Source organism: Lonchura striata, chromosome 17, assembly GCF_046129695.1.
Source record: "Lonchura striata isolate bLonStr1 chromosome 17, bLonStr1.mat, whole genome shotgun sequence".
NCBI lineage: Eukaryota > Metazoa > Chordata > Aves > Passeriformes > Estrildidae > Lonchura > Lonchura striata.
In genome coordinates, this window is record NC_134619.1 from 9,686,538 (window position 1) to 9,702,366 (window position 15,829).

At 48.6% G+C, this 15,829-nt stretch overlaps 1 protein-coding gene across 1 annotated transcript in view; it reads left to right on the forward strand.

Annotated features, from left to right (window-relative positions):
- ZHX3 (zinc fingers and homeoboxes 3) overlaps positions 1–15,829 on the forward strand; it is a 46,048-nt gene that overhangs the window by 24,417 nt on the left and 5,802 nt on the right. Inside the window, exon 3 of the mRNA XM_077787028.1 lies at positions 12,722–15,442. Within this exon, the coding sequence (XP_077643154.1) occupies positions 12,872–15,442 (2,571 nt within the window). The 5' untranslated portion in view covers positions 12,722–12,871. The remainder of the gene's footprint in view (positions 1–12,721; positions 15,443–15,829) is intronic.

Genomic DNA, 15,829 nt, shown 5'->3' on the forward strand with positions numbered 1-15,829 from the left:
ACAGATGGTCCAGAAGAACCCTAAACACGGTGGCAGTGCTTTGGACAGTGCTGCCAGCCATTCTCCCAGCCATCCCTGGCAGGCATGTGCAGTGTTACAGCAGAAATCCACGGAGAGCTCCCTGAAGGAGCCCTGCTGCTCTGCCTGCTCCGGCCCTTCGGGAGGCAGCTCCATGTGGAATTGATGGCAAGGGTGTTGCTCTCGTGGGTTCCTCTGCCCTGTCTGCTCCCGACGGGATCAGGGACGAGTCCTGCAGCGTGTGAGCACTGTCCCCTGGCTGCCCTGACGTGGGAGGCTTCTATTCCCTTGATCCTGTGTGGTGGGTGAGGATGGGCTTGTGCTTGGAGGGAGCTCCCGCTGTCCTGAGCTGTATCCAGCGTGACACGCTGTCATTTTGGTGCAGCATCATGAAGATGCTCCCAGCTCGGTTCACTCCTAGCCCAAAGAAGAGGGCAGGTGCCTGGAGGACCACGTTCTCCTAACCTGGCTGTGATTTTGGGCTGCTGGCTCAGAAATGAAATGCTCCATCATGGCATTACCAGTCGGTCATCCCCATTCCTGTGTGTGCAGGCTGCCTGCTGACACAGCATGCATGTTTTTACCTTACTATCCCCCGTGCTGACTCCTGCAGTTTACTTTATCCTGCTGTTTTCTTAGTGCTGTGAAACACAGTTAATTATGTTGCTGTGCCCTTTACCCTAACGAGGATAATGGATGTTTTAAACTACTGTAATGAGACAACCCTTCATTTGTATCTGAAAAGCCAGAAGGGGTTCTTGATTTCTGTCTTGCTGGAGTTCTAACATAGTCATAGTGATGCCTTTGGTGTAAATCAGAAATATTTCTATTATTCAGGGAACACTTTGCAATGAGAACTTTTCCATGTTCATTTCAAGGGCTAGGAAATTTTAAATTTGCAACAGATGGATTTTTTCTAAAGGCTTCGGGTTAAGTCAGCTCTAAGGAAAGACAGTCTTCATATTGCAAACTGATTTTTTTTTTATTGACTCTTATTTCTTTTCATTCCCTTATTCCCATGAAGGATGTTGTTCCCCTCTGCTACTCCTGCACCCAGTCTAACCTAAGTTCATGCAATTGTTTGTGAAGGGTGGGATGGTTTCAGGAGGGCAAAATGCAGCAGTCAGCTCTCCTGTGAGCACTGTCATGGTAGGAAACAGGCACAAATCCTTTTTGTTTTCTCTCATCACTCCCCTTTGTCACCTGTCTGCAAGTCTGATTTGGCAAATAGAGCAGCTATTAGTGAACTCCTCACTGTGAACTGGGGTGGTGAGATGGTAACAAAGTCTCTTTGCACTTGTATGGACATATAAAATACTTAGAAAAGTAATCTAGTACAGCTATTGGAGATGTACTAGTAGGTTCACACCTGGCTGCATGCACAGAAAATGAGGATTTCCTTGGGCTGTCATTTCTAGGGATGGATTTTTGAAGCCTGTGGCCAAGACCTGAAGATAGGTTTGCTATCAGTTGGTGGTGATTGGGCTGTACTTGCATAATGATAGTAATTTCCTTCTTCTTATATCCTAAATTTGATTTATAAGACCATACTGCAGTGTGACTTTTAAGTGTTTGTCTCTGCTGGCAGCTGGCAATGTATTAGCTGTGATCCTTTACAGAAATAAGTGTTCAGTGTTGGAGCTAAATTGAATAATATGGTGGTGTTTGTGTCTTAATCTTCCAAATAGCTCTGTTAAGTTTGCTACATTGAGGTCTGAAAGGCTTAAAAATAATAAACTCCGGTGTATAGAGCTTTGAATGCAGAGTGGAAGCTTAGTAATTGCTGGCAGTTCATGGGCCGACTCACTAAAACATGGCAAGGAGGCAATTCTCCCAGCATGCCTGAATCTTTTAAAAGAATCTTCTTGTATCAAGGCCTTGTTATCCACAAGGTACAAAGTACATCCATTTGAATTCAGGCTTGTGGGACTCAGTCCAAAACCCCAAACCCTTTAGTTGCAGTGTCATATAAATTTAAAATTTGCCTTTTGTCCTCCTCATCAGTTTGCTGGGAGCTGCTTGCATCCCGAGCTTTTGGGCAGGTTAGGTGGAGTGGGCTCATCTTGGTTGTCAGCAGAGAACTGAACTCCTGAGCCCCCATCCCAGTTCCCAACCTCTTGCTCTTCACAGGAAGTGGGGAAAAAACCTAAATACATGGTGGTTTGTTTCTTTTTAATGAGGTTCTCAGGGAATCAAGTGTCAAAGGAAGAGCTCTGAAATCAGGGATCTGGCTTTGCTGTTTCTTCTTAGAAGATGTCTGTGGTTCCCCTGCATCCTTGTGAATGAGTTTTTAAATGAGGAGTTGCAAACAGCAACTAAGGAAAAGGCTGGTTGGACTAGCAGGAATGATTTAAAAAACAAACAACAAACAAAAAAAACCCAAAAAACCAATCCCCCCTCCAGCCCCCCAGGAAAAAAAAAAAAAAAAAAAAACAAAAAACCCAACAAATCTCAAAACAAAACAGGAGAAGGAAAGGAGGAGAATGTGATTTGTTTATCACAACTGAACTTGAAACTAATTTTAAATGTCTGTCTTCTGGGAGTAAGGAAATTCCCTTAGCTTCCAGCAGTAAATAACTGGGATGCTTTCAGCTCACAGCTGATCCAGAGGATGGTGAATTTTCAACTTAAAAAAATAATTGACTCTCCAGTAAGGCCACTCCATTCCAAGTGTCACTAAACAGCTGGAGGAAGAGGAGAGTCCTGTCTGGCATGGTTCATTTCACAAATAACCCTTGAACTTTGTTCTGTGTCTCTGAGTTCTGTCCAGAGTGTCTTGACAAATAATTTTGAACAAATACAGTTTCTAACCAGGGAGCAAATGACCAGGATTGCATCTGGGTGGCAGGTGCATGATCCAGATGCCCAGATTTTGCCCAGAGAGATCTCAAATCACGTCTCAAATCCATTTTTCTCTTGCTATCAATCCTAAAAGACATGGTGGGTATTTCAGAGAAAGGGAGAAGGTTGTCCCTTGGAAAATCTTGGGGGTCAGTGAATGAGGGTGTGGTGGTAAGGATGGTTGTTCTCCGTGCCAAGCTCTTCTTGGCAACTGAGTGGTGAAGGATTTAATGCTGGCTATGGTGAGCAGGATTTCCAAAATTCAGCTTCTCCCCAGGCTCATCTCAGCAAAGGGTTTGGCTGTCAGAATACTGAGCTCTCTTAATGGTCTGCCCTCTCTGTGCCAGCAGGGCCTGTCCTGTGCAGTCCAGTTGGGATTTCTGGAAGTCTGTCACTTATGTAGGTGCTAAAAAGGAACTGAACTTATTTGGGAACTGGTGTTCCAGCTGAAGGAGCTGAGCACTTGCCAGTCTGACCATATGCTTCTGAAGTCCTTGTGGTTCAGTGCTTTAGTCCAGGATATTGTCTATTTAAGGCAATGGAAGGAAGCCCTGTGCCACTCTTGCAGAGTAGGTATGTGAACTTTAAGCACCAGGACCAAATGGTAGTTCTAGAATTAGATGGTGTCCCTAATTTCCCTCTTCAGTTTTAAGTGGATGCAGCATTCTTCACTTACAGCCTCGACTGTTGTGTTGCATTGTTGTATGGGGTTGAACATCTGCCCCTTCCAGCCACAAAAGTGGCTGTGTTCCAGTGGTGGGTGGTTTCTTTCTATTCAGGGATCCTCTGAGGCCTGGAAAAGCTTGAGTATTAGGCATGACATACTGTCAACTGCTGCAGATCTCCTTGGCTCCGTCCTCCCAACATCTGCAAGGCCGGAGTTGTCCACCTTGGCCTGTCCATGTACAGTGCACAGAGCAGAAAGGCCCAATTCCTACCAGCTGCTGCTGAGCAGGGAGTGGGACCTCACCAGGAACCTGCCCATCCCATGGAGGAAACATTTGTGGTCCCAGCCTGTAGCAGAAGAGAGGGAAGAGCTATCTCCAGCTCCCTCAGGAGGGGTGTGTTGCTGGGACCACAGTCCTGGGATCTTTCCCCACTCGCAGCACCCTGGTTTGGGATGCTCATCCTCCATCCAGCTCTGCTGTAGCCCTGCAGTCCTGTGGGGTGGCAGGGGATGGAGCAGGCAGAGCAGCAGACCTGGCAGGAGCACCGTGCACCACATTAAAGGCTTGGATGCTAAAGCAGAGCCCTGGTGAGGGACAAGGTGCCTGTCTCACACAGGTCTCTCAGCCCAGTGCTTTTTTCCCTGCAGCATTGTTTCTCTGATTGACTGGCAGTTGGCTTGGCAAAAGCCTTTTGAATATTCATTTGGCTGACGGGAGATGAGAGTGTGGTAGCTCCTTGAAATCAGCTTGGGGAGGGGAAGCAAATAAGACTGTCTTTTTCTCACTCCTAGTGCTACTTGAACTCTCTCAAATGCATGCTTCACATGGATAAATGATTGTGGATGCCTCAGCCTACCTAACAAGCCTGTTGTTGTACAGCAAAAATTATAGTGCCTGCATACTTGCCATCCTCATTTAAAAGCCCATTCCTCATTAATATCACTTTATACATATTATGGCAGCTCGAAGTGCCATTCCTCTTCTCCCCACCCATTTCCTTGTCTGGCTGTGACATACAGGAACTACACCCAGTGCTTGACTCGCCTCTCCTGACCTTTTGTAACTTGGCTCCAAACTCCTTTTTTTGGGTCTTTTGCAAAACACTGTCAGAAGGGAAAAATCCTTTGTTAAAACACAGCCAACTCCTGCCTCAACGTGGAACAGTTTGTTCTGCTGAAAGAATGAGCCAGTTCAGTGAGCAGAAAAACATTGCCATAAACCAGCGGGCTCAATAAGCTGCAAACGCCATCGGCTGCGCGCAGCGTCTGAAAGGACGACTCTGAAGCAGAATGCATGGGGATGGAAAAAAATAATCCACAATCCCAACCTGCCAAACCCTGCTTCTTTGCTTTCAGACGAAGTATTTTGCAGTTTTCTTTTTGGTTATAGCAACTGTAAGTGGAGGAATGGGAGCTGAGGCTGAGCCAGGATGTAACACAGCTCTCGAAGCTGTATATTGCAAAAGGGCACAGGGGATGAAGTAATCCAAAAATGCTCAGCTGGGAAGGGGCTGCAGCACTCGTAGTCATCAGGCTGTGCTGCAGATGATCAGCTCCAGCGCCTCTGGTACTGTTTAGTAGCTTGGTTTAGTCCTTCCCACCCACATCTTGTTTTAAAGCTCTGGGCACTCTTTACTTCCCTGGAATTGCTGCGGGTCTGTCCATTTTGTGGCTGCTCAGTAACTGGGGATCAGCCTGGTGATCAGCCTGGCTTCAGCAAGAGCTTCTTCATTCCACAGGGGACTTGGATGCTTGGTGAGAAACCTGTGTGACAGGCTTTTGGGGTTGTGTCTGCAGTGGGGTCATTTTGGTGCTGGTATAAAAGCTGACACTGGTTTTCTTTTAACAGTAAATGTGCTGGCATTAGAGCTGTGGTTCCCAAATTTGGGGTGATGGCCCCTTGATTAAGGTCACCCGTTTGGAGGTGATGGTGCAAGCCTGGCAGTGGGGTTGTGAGCAGAGGTACATCAGAAAGGTGGGCTCCAAGGCTTCTCCAAGCTGATTCCTTGCGAAGGGGCAGGCTGTAGCTGTGCTGAGAGCACAGTGGGGCTGTGGCATCTGTGCCTACTCTGTTGCCATTGGGTGCTCACACCTGTGAGCTCCTCAGCAGTTCAGCCAAGTGTTCCCTGCTGATTTAAAAGTCTCAAGTATCCTTGTTGGAAATTTGACGTGGGTCCATGCAGCATTGGGAGGGGACGAGAGAGACATGGACAAATATCTACCTCTGGTGCTTATTCATTCCTCTGAGTTCCCCAGTAGATTTTTGTCTTGGAGCCAGTTCCGTAATTTCAGATAGTAAAACACAAAGAAGTGTATTTTAGGTGTAACCTATACATCTTCACTTATATTCTGAAGGGCTGCATCTGCCAAAGCTGGCCGTGTCCTAGGGAAATGGTGGTGCTTGACCATGAGCTCCAAGGGTGGATCACAAGGTGTGTGGTACATCTGAAGGTGGTGTGGCAGGATATAATTGATGTGTGAGGTACCTGTGTTTCAGATGGAATCACAAACAAAGCCCTGACAATGCAAGCAAAGATAAAACATCCTAGAGAAATCACAAGGGGCTGAAATGGGAGCTCCAGTGTGTTTGCCAGCATGGTCATACCGTCCTGTTCAGGCACAAACCAGCCTGCTGGCAGTCACCAGCTGAGTGTGAGGTGACGGGACACCCACAACGTGATGAGCTAAGGGACTTCTTTAAGCTCCATTAATGCTATCTGGTGTCCTCTGCTGGTAGTGCTAACCTCTTGAGCTGGCTCTGTTGGGATGTGATTATCTGTCTGCTGGGCCTTTTGCTTTGGGGGAATGCCGGGAATGTTTTGCAGCATGGACAGAATCTTTGGATGGAAGCTATGGAGGTGGGTGCCTGGATTGCTGGAACTGTGAACCCTGCTAAGGTAGTGCAATGCAGAGCTAATCTGTAATGAAGCTTCTGTGCCAAAAGAGATTATTACTTTTTTGGAAGATGTTAATGGTATGATTACATAACATTTATTTTGTGCTCAATCAAATGGATGAAGGCAGAGGAAAAGGAGTGAATTAATGTTAGTGATGTTCAAACAGAAGCACGCAAAGCTCTGAGGGATGATCAGTGGTTTTGTTTTGATGTGCATTGTGGTGGTTGTTTTTTATTCCTCACATTCTCTTGAAATATAGCACACAGGCTTGTCTCTAAGGGGGGCACGTTGCCAGTAGTCTAAAGGTTATATTATCCCAGTGACCTATTTTTATACTCTAATCGTGTTCTGTTTCAGCCAGCTCTTTCTAACCTTCCATCTTGACCAGTTTTGTGCTTGTCTGGGGAAAAAAAAAAAAAAAAAAAAGGCAGACATAATTGCCCTTAGTCCCTGAGTGCTGAAGCAGCCTCTGCCCAGATACCAACACACAGGAGAGGTGCTGCTGTTGCAGCACAAGAGCAATCCAACCACACAGCTCGGAAATGGGTGACTAGTTGAGACAGGGGGATGAGGAGCACTGTGGGGCAGAGGAGAGAGGGCTTCTCTTAAAGGCAGGTTTAAAATGGAGAAGTCCAGCAATTTGGAGAAGGGTGAAATTTTAATGAATAGCTCTGTTTAACTGGTCTAAATGGAAAAGACACTTTTCTGCTCTAGGCCTGCCAAGGGATGGAGAATGAATACGATTGTTCGGTCATCCGGCTCCCACTGCATTTAGACTGTACCCACAGATTCAAAGCCAGGCTTAAGCTACAAAGCACCCTGACCAGTTGGCATAAAGAGAAATTGTTCCTTAGTACAAACGTTGACTGTGATGCTGCTTGAAGCTGAAAACTGCTGAAATTTGTGCGTGTGTTTGTACATTTGTGCCGTGTGAAATAATAAGATGTGAAGAGCCTTTCTTGCCTGCGTGGCCTCTCTGGGGCTGAGGTTATTGTATGGTTGGAGTGCCTGCAGAGTTAGTGTGGTACCAATCTGCTCTGGAGGGGAAAATCTCACTAACTGCTCATTGATGAACTTGCAGTCCTGAATGGGGTTAAAGCCCCAAAGAATTAAGTGTGTCACAACCTTGGCCTGGGTTATGAGCCAGGCTTTGGTGGCAGACACTACCTCCAGGTGCAAGGGCATGGCCTGGGGATGTGTGCCAGAAGCCAGGGTGATGCTCTGCTGCTGGCATTTTTAGGCTGCTGGAGATGTTCCCGTGCTGCGACTTCCTCCCAGCTGCAGCCTCTGCAGAGCTCCTCAGGGAGGGTGCTGGACTCCAGCTAGCTGGGATGCACAACTGCAGAGTGGGAACAGAGGAGCTCAGCCCTGCCAAATCCTGCCCTTTCTTTTCCTTCACAGAGTCACGCTGGCACAGCTGGCAGAGAGGTCCTTCCCACACCTCAGAAGTTTTTCTGGAGAGGTGATCTGTCCCTAATGGCTGTGTCTGTCCATATGGAATGACAGGGATGTGGCTTGGAGAGGTCTTTGCTGAGATGTCCATCCACACAGTGTGTCCCTGGGATGGATTAGCAGGAGCCCCCACTGGGCATCTTTTAGCAATAAATAATTCAGGCTGGTGGAATTCCTACATGACTTCTCATGAACAGATTGCAAAGGCAGAAGGAATGTTAATGCCCAGCCAGAGAGGAAGAGTCCCAGGACTCCCTGGCTGGCAACAGGGTGGCCATGGGCCTGCACCCCAAATACCTGTTTATCCTCCCTTCTCCAGCACCATGGCAAGTGCACCCAGTCCCAGGCTACTGAGCTGGCTCCCAGGGCAAACTGAGTGCCTGTCATGCTGGGGGACCTGCTGTCAAACACAGTGGGATGTTTGTGGGGATGGGAAGGGGAAGGGGGCTCAGCCCTCAGGTTTGGGTTGATGGTGCTGGCCACAGGGATCGTTTATTTAATGGCCTGGCTAATTGCAGTGTGATTGGGCAGTCATCTGGAACTCCCAGAGACAGTGCTGCATCTTTGGACCCTGGCTGGAGGTAGAGCCTGAAGGGGAGAGGAAAAAACCTCAAAAACATCAATTTTTTCTCGTCCTTTGATTTTTTTCTCTTTCCCCCCTCATATGATGCTATCAGCTGGGGCCTGCAAAGCTTCAACTTAAAAACAAACCACTTTTATTTCAAGTGCCAATATTGTGCTTGGCTCCATATGAGACAGAAACATTAACTTTGTCTCTGACCTGGGGAGCATGTCTGCCTGCCTAGCAGGCACTGAAAGTGTTGAGAAAACTGTTATTTTTCTTCTATTTTGGTGCCGATTTTTTAAAATCTGATTTTTTTATTGATTTCATTTTATTTTAACGGAGCATTCCCTCTTCAGCAAAGCACCAGAGCCCACAAAGCACGCAGCCATCCTTTTGTGTCCCCATGGAGCTTTGTCCCTGGTGTCAGTGTTGGCACCCAGGAGCTGGGGCAGGGGAGGGCAGCTGTCCCTGTATTCCCATGCCTGGGCAGTGGGACTGGAGCTGCTGTGTCCTGGTGCTGCTGCCTGGTGGGTTTTCTGGTCGCTGTTTCTAGGCGAGGTTTGCAAAAGGTCACAAAAAATTAATCTGCTAACTGGGGACCTTGGCGCTGCATGCAGTGAATGTTTTGCATTAGCAACCTAACTCGTTAATTCAGTGAAACATTTAAAACCAAACCAGTTATATCCAGCCAAGCTGGAAAAAGCTGAAAGTTCATACTCAGCAGTGCAGATTTCGAAACCTCCCTTTGTTAATCTCTGTAGAAGTAAATTTTCTGCTATTGCAGAGCTCACTGTGCCTGGTCTGGGCATTGTTTCCCTCAGCAGAGGCAAAGCTGCTCTGCAGAGGGTTGGTTTTGTACCTGGAACTGCCACCTTTCCCTCCAGCCTTAGTTTCTGTGAGCATCACTGGGAAAGAATTGGTTTTACCCTGCTTTAAGTCAGTTTTCCATCAAACTTCCAGCAGCCGGGATGGTTTAGGTGCATTGAACATTTCACCTGCTTACTCTGCTACCTTGCTATTAAATTAGCAGGTATAAATTAAATAGGAACCATGAATTTTAAGTAAAATAACTTTGTCTTCCTGGCTCCAGGTAACTCTTCCATTCAGCTTTGTTTTGTTTTCCAGTTAATCATAAAATAATTCATAGGAAATGGAGTTCTTCACTCAAAGCTGTGCAGATGGGTCTGAGTGGTGATATATACACTGAGATCAGTTATAAGGATCTTTTTCAATTGATTATTTTTTCTGCCATTAATTTACCCTATCCCTTAGAACAGCCTCACTTACTTTAATGAGGGAGAAATCAGTGAATTATCCATTCTGTTATATATTAGTGGTGTATTAAAGTATTAAGTGCATTCCAGAAGGTGAGCAGTGACTAAAACATGCTCCCAACATGTAGTTATGCAACTGTTCTTCCATGGAAATGAAATGGACAAACAGTACACTTGATTAATTTTTTTTCCCCCAGTAAATTGCCACTGTGATTCACTTCCAGCTAAAATTTGCAATCTGGGTTCTCAGATGGCATTAAATACTGGAGCCCCGCAGGAGAGATGTGGTGGCTGGGGTTTCTTTGATTGCATTTTTAAGGAAAGTTGTTGGAGAGAGCACAGAGTTTGATGCAAATGTGCTGGTAAATGAAATGCAGAGCTTTCAGGTTCTCTGTAGGTGGGTCAGGCCATTCACACTTACCCAAAATAACAGCGATGGAGTGCTGGGAAGAGGCACTTTGTTAATGTGGCACAATGGGGGTCTTTGTAAGTCGCAGTTGCTTTGTATCCAATTTACTCTGTTGACAGATAAAAATCATCTTTTTGATATCTGGAGACTCCATAAACACTGGGTCAGATCTATCAGGGACTGGAGCTATGTCAGTAATAGAGACTCTGGAGTTTGCTGGAAAGAAAAAAGGTTGCAGAGGGCCCAGCAGCTTCTCTCTGTGCTAAAGCTGCAGGATAAAATGAAATAAGTATTCTCTTTTACCATCGCTTCCCTGACATGAAACTCCTCTCAGCCTTTAAAGCTGTATTTTGTAGCCTTCAGGCTGATCTTACTGCTTTTTCCCCAATTGACTCGACTTGGAAAGGTCATGGCAGCCTGCTAGACTGTGTAATATTTAACTTAGCATCAAAATGAGGATCTCAGGATTGGTGTCAAATGGATGCTGTTCCCCTCTGAATAGCACAGCCCATTCATAGTCATCCAAATATTCCACTTGCTAATGCTAATGAATAACTTTCTGGCCCTCTGCAGAGGGCAGGACTAACCACGGGAAGGTGGGATGAGAGTGGCACAAAGCAGGTATTGAGATGTGCAATCCTCACTGCCTAAATCCAGTTCACGCCTTTAATACCTGGTTTATTTATAGAATTTTTTTTTAAAGTTATGGCTTCTAGCTCTTCACCATGCCTGAGCCTAGTAAGCAGTCTTTTCTGATGCCAAGTTCAGTGATGACTAACAGTGTTTACAGGACTGTTTTGTAATCTCAGATCAGCCCACATTAACGGGAAGTTGCGTTTTCCAGTCAGACTTTCAAACGGTGCCTGAGAGCTGCTGAGGCCAGAGCCAGCCATCCAGGCTCTCCCGTTTGGAAAAAATTATGTCAGCTTTCAGAACAAGCTCTTTAAAAAAATCTAATAAAGTTAGGGAGGTCATTTGAAATTGAACTTCCTCCATTTGATTTTTTTAAAAATTTCTTTTGCATGAGGATCTTTCATTCCTCTGTTGTAAAAACTACCAACAAAACTAAGCACAGGAGGTATTGCATAAGCACCAACAAGGCATTTGCCTGGTCTGCATTTCTCAGTGCATGAGATCAGCTCCAAATATCTGATCTGAGAAAGCTGCTGGTGCACAACTGCTTTAACTGATAGGAATTACCTCTGTGAGTCATCTCATAGGATGGTAAGTGTGTTTGGTTTGGTTTTTTTTTTAAAGTTCAAGTTTTTATGAGTGTTTTTATAAAGCTCAGTTGCTGTTACTGTAAATCTCAGGGAAATCTGGCACAGAGTCTTTGTAATATGAATCAGTGCGTCCATATGCCTCCAAGTGACCTTGCAGTCTGGAAAAATACCATTTTATCCCTCTGTTGAAGAGGAAAAAAAAGCAGAGTTGCTGTAGAAAAGGTTGACAGAGGGGTGTCACCAGGCAGATGATTCCTGGTGCCTGCTACAGCAGCTTTACTGCCCTGGGGTCATGATCTCAAGCACAGAGCATTTGCTGTGCAAGTGAGAAAGCTACATCAGGCCAGGAATAAGGTTGTGGCTAATGCCTCAACCAGCCCTGACCTTCCACAGGCTGGAGCATTTCAGGGTCTGCTTTAGCTTCAGAGGAGGCAAAAAAAATAAAGGAAAAAGTTATTGTTGGTTGGTCGGGTTTTGCTTATTTTTGTTTAGTTTTGGTTTTAAATGTAACAAATCTCTGGTTAGCCCAAGGCCAGTGAGATGGGCTTGCACTGACGAGAAATTACACTTTGTTAGGGAATACCCCAGTGCACTGGGGGTGTGACTGCCAAAAGCTGCAGAGGTGGTGGGAGGGGAAGCCTAGGAGCCAGGAACATTGTGATGCTGCTCTTGAGCTTTGAGGCCTTTACTTTGCCTTGCAGCTCCACATGAGGACTCACAGATGGTGTTGGAACAGGAATGAAGTGTACACAGGATGGGAAGGGCATCTCCCAAATGCTTTGCAGGCTTGCTGAGCAAGGAGGGCTAAAATACTGCAGCCTCCTCGCTCGTAGCAGCAGCTCTGGGTGTCTGCAGAGACTCTTGGCACAGGCACAGTGCTCTGAGCTGGCAAGAAACTTCCTGACAGGGTGGATAGAAAATGCTGATTTTGAAGAAATTTAAGTGTTCTGGGGGGAGTATGTGCATTTTTCATCCTTTTTTGTGATGGAAAGCAGGCATTTTTCCAGGGGACCCTGCCTGGTGTCACCTCCTGTGTGAGGCAGAGCTGGGACCTGGGCACACAGGGAGCCCAGACACTGCTCTCCCTGCTGAAACACCAAGGATGGGTCTTGACAGGGTAGAATGAGGAGAAAATTCAGTGGTTTTTCTCCTTAAATGAGAATTTGATGTGGACTGTAAAAGTGTTTGTGTGTTTGGTTTGAAACAGGTAGTTCACAGGTTTAGGTGTGAAAAATACAGTAAATCCAAGGTCAAGTTAGATTTGTCCAATAAAACAAGAAAAATTATTTATTGAGTGAAGCAGTTAAATACTAGAGCAGTTGTACTTTGTCTAATACTGAGGGAACTAACCCCTCCTCCCTCTCTTTATCCTCAGGTTCAGTGGCAAATATGAACATTTGTCGATAACTCCTTGGGACATCATGAGTTTGCTGGAATCTGGACCACAGAGCATTTGCAATAGTGCTTTCTAAATTTGAATTTCATTTAAATGAAAGAAAAATAGTCCTCTGGATCAACTGTAGCGATGGCTAGCAAAAGGAAATCCACAACTCCCTGCATGATACCAGTAAAAACCCTGGTGCTCCAGGAGACCGAACAGGATGCTGGAGAAGATGATCCTGAAGGAACACAAGCAGAGGCTCCTGCAGAAGGACCAGCAGCGAGTGATGCTGGGGCCAGCAACAGCAATAGTGGAGCTTTGTCCAACGGGCACCGCGGCATTGCCGACGGTGACACTTACATCTGCAAGCCTTGTGACTTCGGGTCTCAAGACCTTCACCAGTTCTTTGGGCACTTGGAGTCTGAGCACTCAGACTTCAGCAAAGACCCCGCGTTTGCGTGTGTCGGGTGCAGCTTCCTGGCCAACAGCCACGAAGGGCTCTCCCACCACAACACCGAGGCGCACGCCGGCGAGACCGGCTTTGTCTGGAGGCTGGTGAAGCAGGACAGTCGTACAACCGTGGAGCAAAGTCTCTGTGAGGCCACCAGCAGCCATGACCTGCCAGGAGAGGTCCCTGAGGAAGGAGCAGACGGCCAGTGTGAAATTATCATTACCAAAACCCCTATCATGAAGATAATGAAGGGTAAACCCGAGGCCAAAAAAATCCACACGCTGAAGGAGAATGTGTCGAGTCAGCTGGGTGGTGAGTCAGAGATGAAGGATGGAGAGCATTCATTCTCAAATGGGTCGGTGCCAGTCAGCCAGCCCACTGCAAGTTCATCAAAGTCATCCCACATAGTGAATGGCTCCATCATAGGAAACGTGCCTGTTCTGCCGGCGGGTGTTGCACAGCTTGTGTCTCTGCAGCAGCAGCCCCCCCTGCATCAGCAGCTCCCTACATCCAAGTCCCTTCCCAAGGTGATGATCCCACTGAGCAGCATTCCCACATACAATGCCGCCATGGACTCCAACAGCTTCCTGAAAAACTCTTTCAACAAGTTCCCCTACCCCACCAAAGCTGAGCTCTGCTACTTGACTGTGGTGACCAAGTACCCAGAGGAGCAGCTGAAGATCTGGTTCACTGCCCAGAGGCTGAAGCAGGGCATTAGCTGGTCACCAGAGGAGATCGAAGATGCCAGGAAGAAGATGTTCAACACTGTTATTCAGTCTGTGCCACAACCCACCATTACAGTGCTGAACACGCCCCTGGTTGCAAATCCTGGGACTGTTCCCCATCTTATCCAGGCAACTTTACCAGGCCACGTGGTGGGGCAGCCAGAGGGGACAGGGGGGCTGCTGGTCACACAGCCCATCATGGCAAACGGGTTAAAGGGCACCAGCTCCTCTTTCACCTTGGCAGTGACTTCTGTCCCCAAGCCACAGCCGGCAGCGCAGCACAGCACCGTGAGCTCCAGCAACACATCCGGGGTCAAGGTGGTCAACAGCGCCCAGACCCTGCTCACCGCCTGCCCTGCCATCTCCTCCCAGACCTTCCTGGATCCCAATGTCTACAAAAATAAGAAGTCGCATGAGCAGCTCTCAGCCCTCAAAGGCAGCTTCTGCAGAAACCAGTTCCCTGGCCAGGCTGAAGTCGAGCGGCTGACAAAGATCACGGGTTTGTCCACCAAGGAGATCCGAAAATGGTTCAGCGACAGGAGGTACCACTACAGGAATGTGAGAGGCGGCCGGGCCGTCTTCCCTGGAGACAGTGCTCTTGATTCCCTGCCCGAAATCACCTTAGACGTCCCACCCAGAGGAGCTGAGCTGAGCCCTGCAGCAGTGGCGGCTACGCCGGCCCCTCACCACCCAGCACGGCGGCAGTCGTGGCACCAGGCGCCTGACTTCACCCCAACCAAGTACAAGGAGCGAGCGCCGGAGCAGCTGAAGGCCCTGGAGAGCAGTTTTGCCCAAAATCCACTTCCTGCAGAGGAAGAGGTGAACCGCCTGAGGGGGGAGACAAAGATGACACGGAGGGAGATCGACAGCTGGTTCTCGGAGAGGAGGAAGAAGAAGGTGGCGGAGGAGAATAAGAAAGTGGAGGAGGTGGCTCAGCAGGAGGACGAGGAGGCAGAGAATGGCGGCGGGGAAGGGGAAGACTCCTCGGATGAGCAGAAGGCCACGAGTGAAAACGGCTCAGTCGACGCCTCCGGCAGCAACCCGAACTCGGCGGAGCGGAAGGTGAGTCCCATCAAAATCAACCTGAAAAACCTGCGAGTGACCGAGTCCAACGGCAAAAACGAGGTACCGGGGACCGGCGCAAATGAAAAGGGGGACGGCAGCTCCAGCCGGCCGCCCACCCCTCCCAAAACCAAACTGAACTTCAAAAAAACGGCCCAGCAGCGGCATCTGCTGAAGCAAATGTTCGTGCAGACCCAGCGCCCCACGAACCAGGAGTATGATGCCATCGTGTCCCAGACGGGCCTGCCGCGGGCCGAGGTCATTCGCTGGTTCGGGGACAGCCGCTATGGCTACAAGAACGGGCAGCTGAAGTGGTATGAGAACTACCGGCGGGGGGTCTTCCCCCCGGGGCTGGTGGAGGTCAGCCCCGCCGGCCGGGAGGTGCTCGAGGACTACTACGAGAAGCACAAGGGGCTGCGGGAGGAGGACGTGCCCGGCCTCTGCGAGCGCGCCCGCCTCGGCGCCCAGCAGCTCAAGGTGTGGTTTGCGGCGAAGGCCGAGGAGGAGGGCAGGGGCTCCGGCCCCGAGGCGGCCGGCAGCGGGACAGGGCCGTGCGGAGCCGGCGCCGAGGCGTCGGAGAGCAGCCAGGCGTGGGAGCCGGGCGGCCGGGAGGGCAGCGCCGGGACCCCCGACGCCCCCGGCCCACCGCCCGCCACTGGGCTGGGTAAGGCCCCTGCCTCGGCGTGGGAGGGCTGGGGTGGCACGGGGCTCCCGTGGTTCGGAGGCAGGCTCGGCGAAGAGCTTCGTGGTTGAGGTTTGACTGAGGAAGTGGTGAGCGGGTCTGTCTGAAGGAAAGGCGTAAAGGAAGGACAGTGAGGAGGGTCTGGCAGGATGGTATGAGCGCCACTGCCTGCCTGCCTTTCC